This window comes from Hypanus sabinus, chromosome 27, assembly GCF_030144855.1.
Source record: "Hypanus sabinus isolate sHypSab1 chromosome 27, sHypSab1.hap1, whole genome shotgun sequence".
In the NCBI taxonomy this organism is placed as follows: domain Eukaryota; kingdom Metazoa; phylum Chordata; class Chondrichthyes; order Myliobatiformes; family Dasyatidae; genus Hypanus; species Hypanus sabinus.
In genome coordinates this window covers 19,061,181-19,084,554 of record NC_082732.1, presented here as the reverse complement: position 1 = coordinate 19,084,554, position 23,374 = coordinate 19,061,181, and the positions used below count along the sequence as shown (strand labels likewise).

The following is a 23,374-nucleotide window of genomic DNA, read 5'->3' as shown; positions in this document are numbered from 1 at the left end:
ATGCATGAGCTGTGATTCAGATAGCTGCAGTATCTCCTCAAGGTCAGAACACTGTGTGTTAATACGTGGCACAGGGGTGCACCTGGTAGAGTTGCTGCCCCACAGCTCTGCCAATTTGGGTTCAATCCTGACCTACAGTGCTGAAGCTGTGGAATTTGCACACTGTCCCTTATCACCGTATTGATTTCCCATGGTTACTCCAGTTGCCCCACATCAAGAAGACATGTAAGTTGCTAGGTCAGTTTGCCACCATTAATTGCCCCTAGTGTAGGGGTGAGGGTTCAAACCTAGAAGGAGTTGATAGAAACATCAGGAGCATGATACGAATATAGGGATTAACGTAAGTGGGTTCCCAATGACTGGCCTGAATATGGTAGGGAAAAGGGTTAGTCAACACAATGACTTTAAATCCTTTGAAGCAAGCCCCACTGAAGAGTGTTGAACACCACTAGCATTGAAGAAATGCTGCACTAAGGGTGGTGACAACTTCCAATGTTAAGCCAAATCCCCATCTGCAGTTTCAGTTCAAAGAAAAAGATAGCTTGCCACAATATCGAAGATAAGGGGAGTTATTCCAGGTGTCCTGGTCAACGATTATCTCTCAAGGAACATTACCAAAGCTGAACACCTGGTATCTGTGAGCTTGTTCTGCATAACTTCAGTCTTAAACTTTGTATCAAAAACTACTTCATTGGCTTTAAATACTTTAGGGTGTCCCAAGGTTCATAAAGTTGAAATATAAATGGAAATCTCCAGGTGTTCAGGCATTTATTTTGAAATAAAGCCCTGCCAAATTTTATTTTGATAACACTGCTGACTTTAATTTTATTAGTGCTGTTGACATTAATGCTGAAGTTCAGTTGGACCACATCAGGGGATAGCAGCCATTCTGTCTTTAGTAGAGTTTTTTTGGTCATACTGAAGTAGATATATGCAACCTTATGTTGTTTTTCCTTCGCTTACACCAGCAAAGTCATCATTTCTAAAATCTTACTCAATTGTACATGTGAGTGCTGCCCAAATGAAGAACCCTGTATCCTGACTCCCATGTTCAGATAAGTGGAGTTTGGTTTACTTCCTACTTTGTGTACACTTCGTGTTCTTCCCACTCCACACACAGGAGGGCAGTACAGTAAAAAGACATGGGCACAGCTGGCCAACCAGCGTCAAAGAAGTGAATAACAAGCATTACGGATTAGAGGTATGCAAGACACACACCACCAGAAAGTCAAAGCTCATTAGACGGAGTATCCAAAAACAGTCCTCATTGCAATTCATTGTGATGGTGCAGATCATCAGTCGGTGCTGCATCAGCTCAAGCCGGAGCAACAGCAGAGGCTGCATGGGCACGTGCTACAATTGCAGAGAGGGAGATTGCCATTAAAACAGACAAAGCTTGGCCACAGGCTAATTTGGAAGCCCCGTATCTTGAAGAAGAGGCTGCAGCTGCTATTGCCCGGGCCGAGGTACTGTAGGCAGCAGCAGAGCAAGAGGACAAGGAACTTTACAGTAGAGAAAAGCCACCCATCAATAATACAGGGCACATAGGAGTGTGTGAGTGATCATGTCAGGGACCAAGCTAAATATGTTAGCCAGCAGTCTGAGACTGTCTGTAACACAACACAGGATCAAAAATCACAACATTCCTTTCAATTTACCTCTCTTACTTTGGAAAAAGATAGCTATCAGCACACTACAGCCAGTGGTCACCTCCCTGTAAGCAGCATGCAGCAAAGCTCAGAAATACTTAATCCTTCACATACGTTCTCACAAATCCTACCCACCTGTCCAGCACCAAATGAGAAATCACCAAATGCGAAAACAGAAGAGATAATGCCAAGATATGACAGTAATGATTCACATGGACGGCCAAGATTTAAAGCGTCTCAGTACACAAGCAGTCTACCGGAGGCCATCCAGGGACTTCAGTCATTTTGGATCAAAGTAGCTGGCATGCAATGAACTTGTGAGCATCAGCCTATTACACTTTGATGACAGTCCAGAAAGTTCTAGAGCGTGGACGTCAAATTTTATTAATACAATCAGAGACCTGGATCTTACTTCTGGTGAGGAATCGGACTTGCTGTCAACTTGGCTTAGTGAGGAATCCTCAGTCTAAGTTTGGTGCTTTAGAAATATAAACAGCCCAGCTGCACCTTTAAGAATGGACTGGGACAGACTCAACGAATGTTGCTGTTTGCCGGTGATAATAGAAAGCACGCTTTTTAAGAAGGCAGACAGTTTTCCAAAGATTGCTAATAAGAATAACTGTAAGTTAAGAGAACTTGGGGATCAGTTAATGGAGCTGCTTTCATCAAAGAAAGATGATTGAGCTTATTTTGATAGTGCCTGCGGCATTAGTCATATTATCCAAAAGCTTCCATATTCTTTGTGTAACGTACTGTAAGGATTCACTGCTAATGTAATGGCGTCTTTGTAATGTTCACTGCTGAGGTAATAGTTTCTCTGTAGCAGCAATGTTTCAGTAACGGCTGAAGATAACAGAAGGCTGGAGATAACATGTGGTATTCATGTTAGCCAATCAGAGATTGCTGCTCCATCTTGTGAATCTGGAAGGCTGTTTTCCCCTAGATGTACACGAGCTGGGCAAGCCTGAGGGTTACAATTGTGGGGGCTTGTCCAGGATTGATTCCATTGAATGCTGTGTGATTGCCCTGTTTAAATCTGTGCTGGTATGGATGCTGCTGGGCTGGAGCAGTGGTGTGCCTCCGTGGGGTTGCTGGTAATTTATGTGTGCGTGTTGAGTCGTGTGAACATTCACACCCCGGATGAACTGTTAATTTGATTTTTGAGTATGGTTAAAGCTGTTGGCAAGGTTAAAATCACAATGCGAAAGTTTGACAAAATGGCGGGCTCAGACCTTGTTTTAGTTCAGACTAGCGCTTATGTAATGGTGGTGGGATTGCCAGCATCTATCTGTGACCCAGGTGAGGTTGGGCCATGGACTGTCCATACTGTCAGGTTGGAGGAGAAGGGAGCCCAGCAGGCTGGGTCACAATCTGAGTTGCCCGTAGTTGGGGGCGGAGATTTCAGAGACAGGGTTCGAGGTGTGAGGGGAAAAGTGGTCAGATTTGGAACGTTTAATTAGTCCCTGTCCCCCAGTGAAGAGTGAGGGTTCTGAGTTGGCATCAGCCCTTACCTCTCTGGCGAATTTTGTGGCCCAGTGCAGTCAGAGGGTCCCTGCTGGAAGCTAAGAATATTCTCTGGAATAACACCCACCCCCGAGGGGGAAGAGGAGCTTGAGATGTGGGTGGAGCAGGCCTCTCAGTCGTTAGATGAGTGGCAGTGCTCTGATGACGAAAGTGACAGAGATTGGTTGAAAGTTTGAAGGGGTTGACTGAGAGCTGTGAAAGCTAACCAACCTTCTGCTACCCTTGCTGAGTATCTAGATGCCTTAGAGAGCGCTTTTGGTATGACAGGGAGCCCACTGGAGCTCATCGGGGTTTTCAAAACATGCGGCAGGAGAAGAGGGAGAAAGGACAGGAGGGCGGAGAATATCTTAACCCGTCGGAGCCCTTTAGACAGAGGTGGGATGTAAAATGTGAGAAGGCTTTTCAGTCATGAAGGAGCTGCTGACCCAGGCTCTGGTGCTGGCTTTTGTGGATCCCCAATTGCCATATGTACTGCACACAGATGCCAGCTGGGAGGATTTAGGGGGTGTCACCCTCTGAGAGAAACTATCCCACGCACAAGTTGGAATTCTTGGTGTTGAAATGGGCGGTGGTAGATAAGCTGAGTGACTACCTCTATAGGGCCAAGTTTGAGGTGAGGATGGATAACAACCCCCTAATTTATATCCTGACCACGGCAAAACTGGATCCCACAGGTGGTTGGCAGCATTGTCTATGATTTCAGCCTGAAGTACTGGCCGGGGAGCCGGAACATTGATGTGGATGCTTTGTCCCGACGGGTGCATGAGGGACTGGACATGGACGAGGAGTGGGAGAATGTTCCTGCCCTTGGGGTGAAGACCATGTGTCAGTTTGCCATCACTGTGAAGACAGAGAGAAAGGAGGGGCAGGATCGAGCGAATCTGATGACACCATTCCCCAAGTTTACTGTAACCTGACTGCTCTGGAGACAAGTCAGCTGCCGGAATGGAGTTCTGGGGAAGTGGCAGCTGCTCAGCGAGATGATCCGGGCATTGGCACTATTTGGTCAGCAGTCAAAAAGGGAGACATGGCTCAGGAGGAGAAGATGACACATGCGTTGGTGTCCCCATTACTCATTGTTGTTGAAGAACCAGATCTTATAGTGGGTCACGTCACCCCCGGAGCGACCTCGGCGTTGCCAGCTGGTTCTGCCCGAGAAGTATCAGAGGATTGCATTGAAGTCAGTTCATGATGATTCTGGACATTTGGGGGTGGAAAAGATTGCTCAGAGACTGGTTTTACTGGCCCCGAATGAAATCGGAGGTTGAAGAATACTGCAAGTCATGCATTCGCTGCATATGGCGGAAGACACTGCCTATTTGGGCAGCTCTTTTGTCCCATTTGCAGAGCCCAGGGCCCCTGGACCTGGTGTGTATGGATTTCCAATGGCATCAACATGGCGAATGTCTTTCTTAGTCATCACGGACTACTACACCAGATATGCTCGGGCTTTTCCTACCAAGGACCAGAGGGCGACTATGGTGTCAAAAGTGTATTGAGAGAAGTATTGTGTTTATTATGGCCTTCCCAGGTATGTAGTGACCAGGGACGGGACTTCAAGAGCTGACTCATCTATGAGTTATTGGGCATGCTTGGAGTCGAGAAGTTGAGGACCATGCCCTATCACCTGCAGGTCATCCCCAGCCTGAGAGGTTTAATCGGACCTTGCTAGACATGCTCAAGATCCTGGAGATCAGCAAGAAGAGCAGGTGGAGTCAATATATTGGGCATCTGGTTCACTGTTACAACTGTACATGAAATGAAGCTTCTGGGTACTCGCCATATTATCTGATGTTTGGGTGCGAGGCGAGGTTGCCCGTTGACCTTTGTCTTGGGACTGATGAGGTTGACTTACTAACGAAACCTTATCTGAAGCATGTGTCTGATATGATTACAAGATTATGAGAGGCATAGATAGGGTGGATAGTCAGTACCTGTTCCCCAGGGCACCAGTAGCAAACAATGGAGGGCATATGTACAAAATTAAGGGAGGGAACTTTAGGGGAGACATAAGGGGGAGAGTTTTTTACACTGAGGGTTGTGAGTGCCTGGAATGACTTGCCAGGGATGGTGGTGGAGGCTAAAACATTAGGGGTATTTAAGATCCTCTTGGACAGGCACATGGATGAAAGAAAAATGGTGTTATGGGGTAGTGTGGGTTTAGTACTTTTTTATTAAGGATTATATGGGTCGGCACAACATGGAGGGCTGAAGGGCCTGTACTGTGCTGTAGTGTTCTATGGTTCTATGAGAAGAGACCTGAAAAGGGCTTATGAATTGCCTTGGTCGCGGCTGCCAAGCAGAATCAAGGAAACAAGAGGAGGTATGATTAAAAATTGAGGTTCTCCCAACTCCTGCCGGTAGGCCGAGTCCTCATGAGCAATTTGGGGCCTCCTGGGAAGCACAAGTTGGCTGACCACTGGGTGGCCACACCCTATGTGATGGAGAGTCAGATACCAAACCTACGTTTACCCCAGGTGAAACCAGAGGAGGGGAATTAGCCTGTAAAGATTCTCCCATCAGAACCACCTGTTGCCCCTGGGACAAGAGGTGCAGGTAGACCCAGAGCCTGACTTGGAGCCTACGCCTAGTAAGAGGACTCTGCAAGAACGTGGGGTGACTGCAGGGCCCACAGCAGGAGAGGTTGGACCAGGCCCTGCCCATGAGAGGGATTGATTGGGGGATGATGATCTGGATGTATGGTACATGCTGCCATTCGTTAACTGAGTCAGGTGAGGTGGGGGGGGGGCTATCTGTGGGCAGCCTGGGTTACAGCAAGACTCTGAAGGAGAGGAAGCAGGGCCTGGACATTGGCAGAGGGCTCTGAGTTGCAGGGGGGCATGAGAGATAAATCAGGGGAGGACTCGCCAAGTAGACCTGAAGTATCCCCAGTAGCGTCTGAGCCTGAAGAGTTAGGTGAGGAAGTATGGAGATCTCAGAGAATTAGGAGACCACCAGATAGGTTGGCCTATGTAGCACCTGGGGAACAGGGCGTGATCTCTACTGCATTGGGGAGCTATGTCACTGCCTTTTACACCTGGATTGGACTTTGTGTTTTGCAGGAAGGGTTGGCGAATTATCTCAATGTCATGAGGACATGAGTAAATTTGGTGGAGGGGGGAGAGTGTAATGGCTTCTTTGTGATATTCACTGCTGAGGTAATGGTTTCTCTGTAGCAGCGATGTTTGGGTTATGGTTGGAGATAACAGAATTGTGGTATGCATGTTAGCCAATCAGAGATTGTTGCTCTGTTTTGTGAATCTGGGAGGATTTTTTTTTTGCGGTCTTTTGTCGAGGAGAGATGAAGAGGGAAGACACATGTGGAGAGAGCTGGTCAACCACCGAACAGAGTGGACTGGGATCTGAAGGTTTGAAGGTTGGCGACACTCGGAGGAGACTGATGGTGAAAGAATGATGACTGAGAGAGCTCCAACGTGAACTTTTGACTTTTCCTTGAATTGGGCCCTTTTTAAATTTTCATTACCTACCCTATATTCAGATTAAGATTCATAAAGTTCAATCATTTAATTGCATATGGTGTACTGTCTGATATTTTGCGTTGTGGGTGGTACATTACACAGCATTGACACAAATGTGATTTCTCAGTTTGGCGGGGCCAAAGGCTGTTTTCCCCTAGACAAACACAAGCTGGGCAAGCCTGAGGGTTGCATTTGCTAGAGAAATAGATTTTCAGTGTTCGACGTATAAAGAGTATGGAGTCACACATCCTTCCCTTTCTTCAGGTACCTCATCAGCCATTAAGCTAAATTAAGAAATAACCCCACTCTTTCCAGCCACAGCTCATCTTGGAATGAGAAGTCTCCTTTAGAGCACACAATCTGCAGCTTAGAGCGAAGCCTTACTTAAAGGTGACAGAGCAAGACATTACCCCATCCATAGTAAACCTCAACCGTTGTGAAAGTGCAGTGGCTTTAGGTTAAAATCCACTGAGGAATAAAAGGCTTACCTGAAGGAGCTAGGGATTTGATTCGGATGCTGTTCCTCATCAACACATCTCGCACTTAACTGTAAGACCATACTAAAGTGTGGTGTGTGCAATGACAACAGCCCTGTGTCCTGGTCCTGGTCCTCCTCCATGGGCACTCAAGCTTTCAGGTCGCACTTCAGAGCGTGGCGGGGAGGAAAAGGAAGAAACGTTGCCACCTGTGAACTCCATATGCAGATGTCTGCAAAAGCAGTCTTGCCACAAACTCCTGTTCTGAGATATGCTTAGTTAAAGTGTATTCTAGAGGGCAATGAGAGAATGCTTTCAAAATGTACACTACGCTCAAGCATAAGACCCTTCGCCGGTCAGAGATCAATGATCTGCTTGGCATCGATGGCTGTTCTTCATCCTCCATTTTGAAGACCTGTGCTGGTGTAATGGAAGGTGAGGTAGAAGAGCGACAGGTTATCAGATTGAAGTATTGTATAGAGGCTTTGCTCTTGTGCTTCCAACACTAATTGAGTTTAATAACATTCCAGACAGTCACGAAGAAATAGCGACTCCTGAGACCGCTCACTATCTGACCCAACTCACGAGTCCTGCTGAACAAATCCCATCTCTAGATGATGGAGCCCAAATCCTACTTCCGCTTGGGAGAGATATCCTCATGGTACATAAAGTCGGGAAGGTTCTCAGTGCTCTTGGTGATGCATCCTTCACACAGAAGCGGGACCTAGAATGGGTCCTTCTTGGTGATATGTGTTTAGGGAATGTCCTGCACAACTTTAAGGCAAACATCTCTTCTCTTCCTGAAAGGCTCAATGTCTTTTATGCTCAGTTTGATGCACAGAACGAAGTGCTGGCAAGGAAAGGCCCCCTTCCCTTGGGAGAAGCAGGCACTCTGCCTGGCAGCAGCTGATGTGAGGAAGACCCTAGCCAAAGTCATCTCGTGTAAAGGTGTGGGGCTTGATAACATATCTGGTTGGGTGATTAGGAATGTGCAGCTCAGTTAACTAACAGATATCTTCAACATCTCCCTAAAACAGTCCACTGTCCCCTTAGGCTTCAAGGCAGTCACCAGCATCGTGGCGCCCAAGAGAGTAACAGTGCCCTGCCTCAATGACTACTGTGCAGTGGGACTGACCTCAACAATAATGAAGTGCTTTAAGCGACAAGTTACCGACGGCATTAAATCCCATCTTCCCTCTATATTGGACACTTTTCAGTTTGCTTATCAAATCAATCCACTCCATTCTGTCCTGTCCCACCTGGAAAATGGTACCTCGTATGCCAGGATGCCGTTTCTTTCCTTCAGCTCGGCATTCAATATGATCATCCCTCAGATGCTGGTGGGTAAACTGTCCTCACCGAATCAATCAACTCCACCACTTTGGTCATGAAAGCATAGTAGCATCTCCACTTCCTGAGGAGATTGAGGCTGGTGAGGCTCCCCTTCCCAACAATTTCTACAAGAGCACCGTTGAGAGTTTCCTGACCAGCTGTATCACCATCTTGTATGGGATTTGCAAGGCATCAAACTGCAAGTCCTTACGAAAGATTGCAAGGACTGCTGAGTGGATCATCGGGGTCGCTCTTCCAACTGTCTGAGATATTTATCAAGAGTGTTGTGTATGCAGGGCCCTTGGCATTGTCAGTGATCCTTCCCATTCACCCAACAATCTCTTTGACCTTCTATCATCAGGCTGGAGACACCATAGCAATAGGACAAGAACTGTAAGGTGGGAAACAACTTCATCCCCCAGGCCAAAAGACGACGTAACTCCCTGTCACCACCCACATCTCATCATATATGAAATGTCAGTAGCATTATACTGTTTATTTTTTAACTTGCATCGTATAAACACCTTATTATTTGTTAATTTATTTGTGATAATATTATTTTATGTGTAACGAGTGTGAATTATGTAGACTGTGTCGTGAACCTTGGTCCAGAAGAATGTTCTCCTGTTTGGCGGCATGACAATAAACATGACAGTTGAATGGCCATAAACTTGAACTTGAGAATGAGAGGCCTTCATTGTTTAGCCCTTGAACAAGCCATATTAACCTTAAAGGAAAGATAACAGCCCTAACATTTACAGCCCTAACATAAAAATGTTGGAGAGAAAAACAGAATGGCGGACAAAATCTCATTTTCTGGAAACTGGAGCACAGAAGACCAGCCACCCAAAGGGAATGATCAATGGATATGCCACCATAGAAAAGGAGACCTCCTTAACAGAATAAACCTCCATGATTCGGACGGCTCAGACAAGAAGGGGATGCAGACACCGATGTAAACAGTGATGTATCTGTACATGTAAACAATTACATAACCAGCGTGACAACAAGAACAGGTCCTCAGGAAATGGTTTCCATTGTTGTTGGAAATAAGTCACCAGATCTATCCAATTAAAATTCTTCAGACCGAGCAATTCAGGAGTGGGAAACAGCTTCTGAAAGTAGCGACTTAACTGAGAGATGAAATAGAGAGAACTCAGGAAATCCTCCCTCCTGAAGTGGATGTGGCAGAGATTGGACTTGGGTAGAGAAAAGAATTAGCTAAATGCAGTTTCTCCAGCCAACACCCAATTGCTAGGCAAAACCAAATCTAGGGTACGGTGGAAAATCTCCATTGTCTAATGGAACTGGTCCCAGAATCAAAAAGATTTCTTGCAGCCAGCAAAAAGCAAAAGATAGGTAGAACAACTATGTGATCAGATAGCAGTGAATGGAGGGTGTGCCAACACAGTGTATTGTGTTGAGTTTCTGGCTTCCAATGATCCAGCAGCTGCACAAAATGCAGTGAAGGATGTTATCAAATAAAAAGAAGGAAGCAAACGGAAAATCTGGTGTGCACAAACCTAAAGAGAAAATTGATGCTTTGGTCCAGTTTTTTAAAAAATTATGCAAGTGATGTCATTATTGATGATCACCCAGCTGTAGCTGTGGAGGAGCAACACTCTGTGTCTACTGTGAATGGTTGTTTTACTGAAGTTATCTCAAAAAATGTAATTTGCTTGAAGAAGAGCGGAAGAAGAAAGAGCAAACTTTTCAGGCACCTGGGAAAGTTCGGAATGAGACGCCTTCATCCAAAGTTCCTCCTTGTTTTGTTAAAAAGCACACAGATCTGAGCAGTCAGAGAGGATCCCCATGACTTTGCTTGGCAAGCATCAAGACTCCATGTTGCTCATATACCATCATCATGAGCATCAATGCGTATATTTACATTAGAGCTACTGGTGTTTGGCTTATTGGTAGTAAGAGACACATAGGTAGCATTTTAGATCACTGTGTCACTTGTCAGAAGCTACAGGGTAAAATGGAAAGGCAAATGATGTCAAACTTGCCAGAGAAGTGACTGTGCACCACTCCACCATTCACTTACAGTGGTCTGGATGTCCTTGATCCTCGGACTGTGGTTAGTACACATACACAAGAAGGGATAGCTTACAACAGTTGATGGGTGGTGCTCTTTACTTGCCTGAGCACTCAGGCTGGTCACACAGAACTGACGGAGTTCATGAATAAACCTGGTTGCATTAATACACTGGGATGGTTGTTTGCCATCTGTGGCCCATCCAGAAGACTATGTTCTAATTGTGGTATAAGTTTAGTTGGTGATTACCATGGACTTGGGTCCCAGAAAGTGATGAAGGTTCCTAAGGTGCTGAGCCAAGACTGTACTTGATACTTTATCCACCAGATTCCTATGGACAATTCATGGGAGCACGTGACTGGAGTGTTCAGGAGAACCTTGTATTCTATTGCTGAGGCGTGCAGGATTTTCCAGCTTGTGTCATGAGGTTGTGTGCGCTCTCATGGCAGAAGTAAAGGCAATCTTCAGTTTGAGGCCATTGGTTCCGGTCTCTACGGATTCACCTTTGATTCTTACTCCTGCAATGCTTCTCACACAGGAACACAGTGCTCTGCTCCCGGCTGGAAACATTACAGAAAAGGACCTCAGATGCCAAGCAGGGAGTGTTCAGGGTCTTAATTTGAAATATGGCCCTGCTAACTTCTACTTTGATAGTGCTGCCGACTGATTCTGAAATCCAGTTGGACCACATCAAGGGGAAAGCCATTTTGTCTTTAGTGGAGTTCTACAGTCAGATTGAGGTATATATATATTTATGAAATTCTATGTTATCCTTGCTTTATTTGTGCTGTCAAAATCATCAGTTTTTTTCTTACTCAATTGTACGCGTGAGCGCACGATATCCTGACACCCATTTTCAGTTGAGTGAAGTGTGGCTTGCTGCTGAATTGTGTATTTCCTACCACACACAAGGAGAGCAGTGCACTGGGAGCAGGAATAGATGAATAATCCAGGTGCTAATGAGTTGGTGAAAGTGGCGTCTTCAACCTGACATGAGTTTAGCCTACATCTGGTAAATGATGCCACCTTAACAGAGGAGTTGAAGCCTAGGCTGGGATGGATATGTGCAGGTTTACTAAGCATCCGAATGGAAATTTAGCTCCTTGAGGAATGTGAAATGTGAAAAATTTTCTTGGCTAATATCATCATATCAATCTCTCTGAAGTCCAAACAGCTGAACAGGAGTGATAAGTTCATGCAGAGTATTTTGAATGATGCCAAACCCCATTCAATGTTCACTTGCTGGCTGAAATTGAGCATATTTCATTTGAAGAAAGGTTCTAAACATATCAAAAGTGTATTTGATGCTTTGTTAAGACTTCACCAGCCCTCTACTGATCTTTCCCTCCCTGAATATTCCCTTTGTACTTCAGCCAGAGAGTGAATGCTGTGCTTTCTCTGCCTTACTGAATACCTGACAGGAGTTCCCAGCATAAAGAAAGTTGGCTGATCCTGGTCACTTTGCTAGTGGAAGTCACAGTCTAGGAATGCAGCCTAGGAACAGGCCATTCAGCCCAATGAATTCATGCTGATCAACCACCCATTTACACTAAATTAATTCAATTTTTATTCTCCCCACATTCCCATTAACTTTCTCAGATTCTATCACTCACCTGCACATGAGGGGCACTCTACAGAAGCCAATAAACCTATCAACCTTCATGTCTTTGTTATGTGGAGGAAACCCACATGGTCATAGGGAGAATGTACCAGCTTCACATGGGCAGCACCCAAGGTCAAAATGGAATCCGGTTTGTTGCTGTGAGACAGCCATTTTCACAACTGTGCTACTGGACCTCCATATCCCTCTCCTGCAAGAGTACATGGGGAAGGCAGATGAACATATGAATTAGAATCTATACCACCTATACAAGATCATAGTTGGTCTGATGTAGTCTCAACTCTGCACTCTAGACTGCCAAACCCTCCCCCATAACATTTGCTTTATTAAGATTCTGTCCGTCTGTTTTACATTCAAAAAATTTTCTTTGGGGAAGAAATTTCAAAAGATTTATAACTCTGTATATGGGAAAAATCTGTCTCTTAAATGTGTGATCTGTTGTTCTAGATGTTACTCTTCTCCACTCTCAACTTCTCAAGACTCGTCGGGATTATCACATAAAACGTAAGGACATGGGAACAGGGGCAGTATAGTCTACTTGGTCTTTTCAAGCCTGTTCTGCCATTCATCCAGACCATGGCTGGTCTTCTACCTCAACTACATTTTCTGTCCAATCCCCATATTCCTGAATTCACTTTATATCCAGAAATGTAGTGAACTCCGCTTTAAAAAAAACTCAACAACAGAGACTCTAAGCCCTCCCCAATACGTTATTTCAAAGATTCACTACCATATATATGAAGAAATTTCTCTTCATGTTTGTCTTAGGTGGATCGTGCATTATTGTAAGTCAGTGACCCCCTATTCCAGACTCTTCACCCAGGGAAATCTTCCTGCCTGCACCTATCCTGCCAAACCCTATGCTAACTCCTATGAGAATTTTATAAAATTTCAGTATGATAGCCTTTCATTTCTCTAACTCTAGTTTACTCAATCTCTTATCACTGCAAACCTACAATCACAGGAAGCAGTCTGTTTAATCTTCATTTGCACTTTCTCTCATTCTTTTACTCTTTTCATTTGTTTATCTTTTTATTTTTTAGTTAAGGAGAATGAAACTGTAAACAATACTTCAGCAGAGGTCTCACAAAGGCCCTAAATTTATAGTAAATTTATATTTGTGTCTCTAGATCCTCTTGTAATAAAAGCTAATGTACCATTTGCCTAAAAGTAAGAGATTCTGCAGATGCTGGAAATCCAGAGCAACATACACAAAACATTGGAGGAACTCAGCAGGTCAGGCAGTGTCTATGGAGAGGAATAAATGGTTTATTTCTCAGGCCGAGACCCTTTGTCAGGACCCTTTGCCACCCATTGGCTTGCTGTACCTGTACGTTCACCTCAGTGGCTTTCAGTCCTGACAGCTTCAGGATAAGAATCAGGTTTATTATCACAGGCATGTGTCATGAAATTTGTTAACTTAGCAGCAGCAGCCTCTCAAGCACTTTGCTTTTTTATCACCACTGTTTCTCGTTTTCTCTACACTCTTGATTCTCTGACGTTTCTGACGGAATTTTTATAACCTCCTTCCATGGAGGCACCTTAAATCCTTTTTTTACTCTTCTGAACTCCAGCAGACACGTGCCTAGCCCAGTTCAAACTTTCCTCATAAAACCACCTACCCATTCCAAGTAGTATCCATTAGTAATCTTCTCCAGATGCAGTCCATCTACTATGGCGGGTGGTTATCCATCCAGGAATATCCTTTTCTTATTGGTTCATTTTCCAGGTTCTGGATGTCACTGACAGGACCACCATGTGTTGTCCATTTCTTATTGCCTTAAACCAAGTTGCTTGCCAGGCTGTTTCAGAGTCAACCATATTGCAGGGTCTGGCATCACCAATAGGCTATTCAGGGTAAGGGCATTAGTGATGCATTTTTGCAACAATCAACTAGTGTGTGATCATTGTTACTGAGACCAACAGTTTCATTGTAAAGATTTTTGACTAAATTTAAATTCGACTGTAAGCATTTCATTGCATTTCATTGTCCAGTTATGTAGCTGTTGCACCATTAGAGCAGTGCTCCTGCAGATGTGAAACCTCGTTCATGCAGAGTTCTCTGATCTCCTGAAGTGTGAGCACTGCTGTGCTGACAAGATTCCAGCAGCAGTTAACATTTACACAACAGTAGCCAGGATGTGGCATATAAACTTCAAGGAAAAACGTTAAAAGCATGTCATAATGGCAATGTTACGCTAATCACGCTAATTTCAATATGCAGGTAGATTGGGAAAATTAGGTTGGTGCTGGATCCCAAGAGAGGGAATTTGTAGAACGCCTATGAGATATTTTCTTGGAGCAGCTTCTGGTGGAGCCCACTGGGGAAAAGGCAATTCTGGTTGGGCACTGTGGAATGAATCAGATTTGACTGGGTAATTTAATGTAAAGGAACCCCTGGGAGGCAGTGATCATAATATGATAGAATTCACCCTGTGATTTGAGAGGGAGAAGATGAAGTCAGATGTATCAGTATTGCAGTGGAGTAAAGGGAATTTAAATCGGCATGAGAGAGGAGCTGGCCAAAGTTGACTGGAAGGGGTCTCTAACAGGGATGTTAGCAGAACATCAATGGCTGGAGTTTCAGGGGGCAATTCAGAAGGTGCAGGATAGATACATCCCAAAAATGAACAAGTATTCCAAAGGGAAGATGAAGCAACTACGGGTGACAAGAGAAGTCAAACACAGCATAAAAGGAAAAGAAAGGTGATATAATATAGCAAAACATAGTGAAAGTTAAAGGATTCAGAAGGTTTTAAAAACCAACAGAAGGAAACTAAAAAAAACATAAGGAGAAAAAAAAGATGAAATATGAAGGTAAGCTAGTCAAAAATATCAAAGAGATACCAAAAGTGTTTTCAGATATAGAAAGAGTAAAAGAGAAGTGAGAGTGGATACTAGGTCACTAGAAAACAATACTGGAGTGGCAGTAATAGGAGAGAAAGGAATGGTGGACTGAAGTATTTTGCATCAGTCTTCACTCTGGAAGACAGTAGCTGTATGTGAGTATCCAGGGGGCAAAACTGCTGTTACTATGGAGAAGATGCGTGGGAAGCTGAAAAGTTTGAAGATAAATAAATCACCTAGACCAGATGGACTACACCCCAGGATTCTGAAAGAGGCAGCCGCAGAGATTGTGGAGGCATTAGTAATGATATTTCGAAAATCACTGGATTCTGGAATAGTTCTGGAGGACTGGAAAACTGTAAATGTCACTTCACTTTTTAAGAAGGGAGGGAGGCAGAAGGAAAGAAATTAGGGATCAGTTAGTCTGACTTCAGTGGTTGCAAAGATGTTGGAGTCCATTATTAAGGATAGGTTTCGGGGTACTTGGAGGGTCATGATGAAATAGGCCAAAATCAACAGGGTTTCCTTCAGGGGAAATCTTAACTGACAAATTTGTTAGAATTCTTTGCGGAAATAACAACAAAGATAGACAAAGGGGAGTCAGTGGATGTTGAGTACTTGGATTTTCAGAAGGCCTTTGACAAGGTGCTGCACATGAGGCTGCTTAATGAGATAACAGCTCCTGGTATTACAGGAAAGAAGCTAGCATGGATAGAAGATTGGCTGATAAGCAGGAGGCAAAAAGTTGGAATAAAGGGGGCTTATTCTGGTTGGCTGCCTGTGAGAAATGGCGTTCCATAGGGGTCAGTACTGGGACTGCTTCTTTTTGTGTCATTTGTCAGCAATTTGGATGTCAGAATTAATAGCCTTGTGACCAAGTTTGTAGAAGACACAAAAATAGTTGGACAGGCAGATAGCGTTGAGGAAGCAGGGAATCTGCAAAATGAATTGGATGGATTAGAAGAATAGGCAAAAAAGTGGCAGATGGTATATAGTGTAGGATAATGTATGGTCATGCACATTTAGATTATTTTCTAAATGGATAGAAATTCAAAAATCAGATATGCAGAAGACTTGAGAGTCCTTGTTGCAGGATTCCCTGAAGGTTAACTTGCAGGTTGAGACAGTGGAAGGCAAATGCAATGTCAGCATTCTTTTCAAGAGGAGTAGAATATGAGAATAAGGAAGTAGTGCTAAGGCTTTATAAGGCATTGATGAGGCCCCATGGAGTACTGTGAGCAGTTTTGAGCCACTTATCAAAGAAAAGATGTGCCAGTATTAGAGAGGGACCGGCGGAGGCTCAGAACAGTGATTCCAAGAAGGAAAGGGTTAACATTTGAAGAGTGTTTGATAGTTCTGGGCCTGTACTCACTGGAGTTTAGACAAATTGGGGGGAGGGGGAGGAATCTCATTATCAAACATTGAAAGGTCTAGACAGAGTGGATGTGGAGATGACATTTCCAATAGTGGGTGACTCTAGGACCAGAGGACACAGCCTCAGAATAGAGAAACATCCATTTAGAATAGAAATGAGAAGGCACTTCTTTAGCCAGAGATGGGCAGTCTGTGGAATTCATTTCCATGGACAGCTGTGAAGGCCAAGTCATTAAATGTATTAAAAGCAGAGATTGATCAGATCTTGGTTAGTCAGAGTGTCAAAGGTTACAGGGGGAAGGCAGGAGAATGGGGTTGACAGCATTAATAAATCAGCTGTGTTGGAGTGGATGCAATGGGCTGACGGGCCTAATCCTGCCCCTGTGATGTGGTCTTATGGTGGTTACTTTGCTGTAATGGCTGCACCACTGGTTTTCAAATGTTTTTCCAGTGACTCACTTCACCCAAATAGCTTTTCACATGGCCCAATAACACTAACTAGGTAACTATAAATCAAATTGTCGGCATAATCCAACTACTTTGGTCATATTCTTCAGGAAAACGTAGCAAGAATATGATATTCCAGTTCTGTTTGATTATCACACACAGCTAGCTGTTTTAGAGCGGGAGAAGAATATAGAGCTTTCTAGACTGCTGATCGTCCTCAAGCTCGCTGTGCTCTCCCCCCACCCCCAAACTCCCCAGGCCTCTCTTCTACCTGTTACCTACATTCCGCGAACCCTGCACTGCTGATCCCTGCAGTATCAGCTTTGCCATCCTTAACATCACTTAACATCCTGTCGCCGACCCAAGAGCTTTGACCCCCACTTTGAAAACCATCAGCTTAGGTAGACTGTTGCTCGAGACTCTAGTCAGATATCAAAAGGTCCTGTGAGTGCAGATGTGAGCTGGGTCTCTGTGACTCTCGGTGCTCTCAGGATAACTGTATAACATTATCAATTAACAAAGAATACAACAGGCACAGAGCATTAGGATTTGACAGGAATGCAGAATTCCTTATGGTCTAAGGAGCAATTTTTCTACGTTCCATGTCCAGTTAAATTTAAACATTAAAAAAAACTGTAGTCTTCCATTTTACAGTATCAGTGTCTACTGGTAACATACCCTACATAGAACACCTGGTGATCATGATACGGTCTGTAAATTGTGCACTACATGTAGACTTTCAGTGATCTTCCTCTTTAGCAGAGAATGTGGATTTGATATTGGAGACACAAGAGAATGCAGATGCTGGAATCTGGAGCAACAAAGAAATTGCCGGAAGAACTGAGGAGAACCGGCAGCATCCATGGGAGGAAAGGGATTGTCGATACTTTAAATCAAAGCACTGCACTGGTCGTGATGGAGGATTTTGACCCAAAACATTGACCATTCCTTTCCTTGCACAGATGAGCGTGTAGGCCTTTGCAAAATAAAACAGCATAAGGCGTTTTATGTTTAAGAAAAACCACAATAGCTCATTCAGTGACCAAACACTGAAGACGAAGCGCAGTAAAAAAATACTTCAAGTAAATACACCACCACGTCAGACCAGACCCTTAAAATGAACTCCAACTCAATGTCAGTGGTTGTGAATTATGTACCTTTCCACCAATCCCATTAACCTACGCTTGGCTCGCTGAGTTCCTCCAACAGTTTATATGTTGCTTGGAATAGAAGTTGGTTTATTGCTGTCATGTGTACGGAGATACAATATAAAGGCTGATTTATACTTGTGTGTTGCACCTACACTGTACCCTACACCATAGGGTGACGTGCACCTCCCCAAAACAGTAACTCGTGGCGACACAGACAGCGACAACAGTGATTGGTCCACTTGGTAGCAACGCATTTCCTCTTACACATTTCCGGTTGCTTTTCCGGTTGCCATGTCTGTACACCGATGCAAAACAGATGAACCAAATAGTCAAATCTACCTGCCGACATGCGAAAGTGTTTGAAATGCATTTCCTCGCCCATGTCTCTCACAAAGAAACTCAACACAGTGGCATAGAAACCCCACCGCCAACTAACGTTCTAGTGCATGCCAACGCATGCCCGCTACAGCATAGCCCGTACGCACAAGTATAAATCAGCCTTAAAGCTTCTAGTTGCATAGCATTGTAAGATCATGCCATACATATACACATTGAGACAATACAAGGAAAGCAGAATATAGAGTAGCAGCTACAGAGAAAGTGGAGTGCAGCTGAACAAAATGCCAGAACCACGTCAATGTAGATTTAATATTTTGACTAAAATAACCACCTTTTACATAAATGTAACTCTTTCTATTCATTCTTTTCAAGTTAAGTACCTGAAGGCTTGGGAAATACCAGCATGAGAGGGAAACACACAGCAGGTCAGCAGTGGGTTTCTTGGCATGTTCCACCCTGGCTCAGCAAGATGCCTCTGGGTCAGTTTCACTTAAGTCCTGGTGATATATCTTTCTGGACCAAGCAGCCTGGCACTGGGAGGAGGAAGAGGAGGAAAACTATAAATGCTGCTATGCCTTGGGCACCTGGAGTGATTGTTGTTGGCAGCTGCAGAAGCTTGGCACAATAGTCGAGCAGATCTCAGCCTGTGGGCCGCTTAAAGCTTTCTTCCTCTCCTAAGTGGTGGTAGGCTTCAGGAACACTGCGGCGTTCCTTTGACACAGTACCAAAAAAATACTTCAGATGAAGGGCTTGCAATTATGGATAAATTATTTTCACCAGCAGGAGCTATGAAACTAGTGGACACAGAGGTTACATAATTGGCTAAGGAACAGAAGGTGGGAGTTGGAAGCGATGCTGGTGGAAGTTGACAATTATTCTTTTGTGCTGTTTTGTTGAACTGAAATAGCAGCAAGGAATAGGCCACTCTGCCCCTCAAGCCTGCCCCACCATTAAACATGATCCCGGTTGATCTGCCCCAAGCCTCAATTCCTCTTCTGTGCCAGTTGTCTTTTGCGCTCAATTACTAAAACTTACAAAATAAAATCTATCTCCTCGAGTTGGAAAGTATCACCTGGAAGACTGATGGAAACAAGCAAATAACTTACAGAAGGGAAAAGGGTAAATACTTGAGGAAAGGTATTTCTAGGACTATAAGAAAGAGACAAGAGGCTAGATGGATAGCTCAATAGAGACCATGTACGGGTCCAATAGACCAAGTACCATTTTCTTGCCATAATGTTCGATGATTCTGTGATTTAATCAGAAGTATTGTTTGAATTTGACTGTCCCTAGTGAATGCTCATTACCAGTGTGAGTTAGGGAGTAATTAGGATGGTTCAGACCAACTGCCTACCTGTCGATGCTCAGTAAGGATCTTTTAGAAAATTTCAGCCAATGAGTTGGAGCCAACATGGAAGAGTCTGGCTCCAGAGAGGTGGAAGAGTATTCAAGGGATGGGTTAAGGATTTGGGGAAACAAGAGGGGATGGTTTTAATTTTGTCTGCGGCTGGATTTAATTTTAGTTTGAAGAAGGAACGTGGCAAGGGCGCTTGTTTCTAGCTATTCGTAATCACCCTCACCAAGGTGGTGATGAGTCTCTTTCTTGAATAACTGCAGACTGCAGCATGAAGGAATTCCCAGAGAAGTTATAAAAGTTAACTCACTGGTGAAGAAGGAGGAAAGGCCAAGAGAATGAATGAACAAGATCTTGGAAGCTAGTTTCAAGGGAAAGATTAACAGGAAAGAATGTTTTTTCTAGCTTATTAGGAGCAGGAGTGAGTGAGTGAGAGAGGAAAATGAGATGTAGAAACTGTTGTATAATACAAACTCTGATCCATTTTTTTCAATAAACCAACTATTATTTTGTCATTAATGAAAAACCAGGATCTGGAGGTCATGGATTCTCCATAAATAACAACATTGCTGGATGAAATAAGAATTCTGAGACTGTGATCGTATAAACAGTCCTTGAATTATAGAGATGAATTACCTTTTGCTCAGTTAATAGAAAAATGTCACTCACAAAGAACCCAAGCCAAAAAAGAAACCAGGTTAGTAACTTCACAAATCTAGTAATCCTGCCAGCCTTCTAGGCAGATTGGCTGCAAACTTGCTTGCATAACTTGCGTTTTCTTACACTGTGGTATCCGTGGGAAAAGGCATGCATAGATATGTGCATCTGTATATACTGAAAATCTTCCAAGATGTGAGCTTTCTCAAACTCTCTTCCCATGCATTACATTCCCACACCACAGTTGCATACTGGGTGGCATGATGTTATTACAGTTCGGGCATCAGAATTCAGAGTTCAAACCCGGCATCCTCTCTAAGGAGTTTGTACATCATCCTAGCGGAATGTGTGCATTTTCTCTGTGTGTTCCTGTTTCCTCCCACAGTCCAAAGATGTACTGGCTATTGGTCATTATAAGTTGTCTCATGATTAAGCTAGGGCTAAATCGGGAGTTGTTGGGCGGCACAGCTCAAAGGGCAAGAAAGGCCTTTTCAACGCTATGTCTCTAAATAAATAAAATGGAAGGTTACCTCTGTGCTTGTTAACTTACCCATAACATTGAGAAAGGCACGGCCATATGCTTCCAGAAACTTCTTGCGGTTTGTTCTATCATAGATGCCAACATGACACTCGAAAGGCCCATTATCCAAAATCCGGACTTCAGGGATACTGTTTTAGACAAAAAAAGAAGAAAAATATTAATCATGATTCACCAGATTAAAACACAGCTCACTCCTAAGTCAAATAGAGACAAGTTTCTGACCCAGCGGAGAATTTTACCTGTCTTTCCCCCCCACCCACCCCAACTCCACAAAGACATACAGTACTTTGGTTAAGATATTTTAGCACAAATTATCACTGTGTTTCTGTGAGTGTAGCACTCTCTCTGGGAATGCTGGCTATGGAATTCTCCTATGTATAGATTGTGTGTGGATCTGTGTAATAATTCGGTTTCCACATGGTGTGATCTAAAAAGATGATATGCAGATGTTGGATAAATGAGATGTTTTGGAGTTATTCCGGATCACATCATCATGCAATTCTATTTGTTTGCTATTTTGATAAGATTCAATGGATCAGCATTCTTCTTGTGACCCATGAGAGCTCCCTGCTCTGCAGACTCAGGTCTGGCCAATACCAGGGCTAACTTAACACCTGGGAGTTGCTACATCTGGAAGCAAATTGTCCAGGCAGAAGTCCTACATCGCATTCCATAGACTAAAGAAAAGAGGAAATTTTGTCATGATCAAAATGAGAGAAAGCATTTGATGGGAATATGCAACCATTTTAATCATAGAAGATATAATCGAAGATTAGATTATCTCCAATAATGTCCCTCAGGTACAAATTCCCCATACTGCACCAGTGGGATATAGTCATACTTCCAATGCCTAATAACCTTTCTGAATAAAAATGATAGTTTTGTGATGATTATCGGTTGGATGGAAAGAACCTCAGTAATTTTATATCATCATATAAAGCGGGCAGTATTCATTTTCACCAAAGGACCTAATTACGACTGGCAAAGGTCAACCCTTCACTCCACCGTACAGAAATCTTATGATCTTCAAGCAAAATGACTAGGAACTTAATATTTACATGGATGATCTTGCTCTGCTAAGACACATCCTAGAATGTGGTGGGACACATCATGAGTGATGTAACCTGGAGTCATCATGTGCTTCCGGTCTTCCAACATCAGTCTCACTCATGTGACCCAGCCAAGGCTGATCAGGCCCTGGCTTGTGTCTCAGCAGCTTTGGTCCATAGATCATCCATAGCCATCTGGAGACTCGTTCAGCAGGCTCTCTGATCATCCAGATGGCTCTTCTCTTTGCAGCTCCCATAAAGCTAAGGAGAGAATAGGTTCTGCATAGCGAACACCCAGTAAAACCTTGACATCCTTCCTCTATGGGTTAGCATTGTGCCCTCCACTTCTGTCTCTAGTACTGCTCTACCAGCTCTTGGCATTTGGCTTTCTTATGCTCAAACACATCCTCATCTGATCTTCTAAATAGAATGGGTCTGTCATTGCAAGGTACAATGTTTGTACCTTTGTACCATACAGATAATTTCCATCAAATCAGTGCATCGAGGTAGAGCAAGGGAAAAGCCATATCAAGATGTAAAGTACAATGTTACAGTTACAGGGAAGGGGAAGTGCAAGTGGACAATAAGGTGCAAGGCCATGACAAGGTAGACTCTGACGTTACGAGTCAGTCTTATTGTAGAAGAGGCCCATTCAATAAAGCAACAGGATGGAACCATTCTTGAGCCTCCAGCATTCAGGCTTTGACTATTTTTGCTTTAAATGTACATCTCATGTTTCAAATTTAAAACCAATCACGACGGAAATAAAATTTCTAAATGGTAAATTAAAAAGGAGTGCCCTGAGCATCGAACCCCATTTGGTGGAACAGCAGGATGCACAATCAAGACTAAAATCAGCGTGACCTATTCGCAGTATCCTAATTGTATGGTTACTATTACGTTTTGTTAGAAAATTGGAATCACTATGGATTAAGCTGGTTATTGCTTCATCTGATCGCCTCTCCTGCATGATAGGGTGCTAACTGTGGCTCCAGGTGGAGAACTTCAACATCACATTGGTCATGACGTCAAATCCAGCCTTGACCAGCCACATTAAGGGAAGTCAATCCGAATGTAAAAACCAAAGAAAGGGCATACAACAAAGCAAAAACTAGCAGGAAGTTAGAAGATTGGGAAGCTTTTAAAAACCTACAGAGAGCAACTAAAGGAATCATTAGTTAGAAAGGAAAAGACAAAATATGAAAGAAAGCTAGCAAACAATATCAAAGTGGATAGTAAGAGCTTTTTCAAGTATGTAAAAAATAAAAGAGAGATGAGAGTGGATATAGGACCACTAGAAAATGAGGCAGAAGAAATAATAATGGGGGGCAAGGAGATGGCAGATGAACTAAATGAATATTTTGCACCAGTCTTAACTGTGGAAGACACTAGCAGTGTGCTGGATGTTAAAGGGTGTGAGAGAAGTGGGTGTAGTTGCTATTACAAGGGAGAAGATGCTCAAAAAGCTGAAAGACCTAAGGATATGTAAGTCACCC

At 43.6% G+C, this 23,374-nt stretch overlaps 1 protein-coding gene across 2 annotated transcripts in view; it reads right to left on the bottom strand.

Moving 5' to 3' along the window:
* Positions 1 to 23,374, bottom strand: part of LOC132382031 (immunoglobulin superfamily member 21-like) — a 405,374-nt gene that overhangs the window by 199,375 nt on the left and 182,625 nt on the right. For both annotated transcript variants that reach the window (XM_059951850.1, XM_059951849.1), the window contains exon 4: positions 20,839 to 20,957. In XM_059951850.1, coding sequence (XP_059807833.1) covers positions 20,839 to 20,957 — 119 coding nt within the window. The remainder of the gene's footprint in view (positions 1 to 20,838; positions 20,958 to 23,374) is intronic.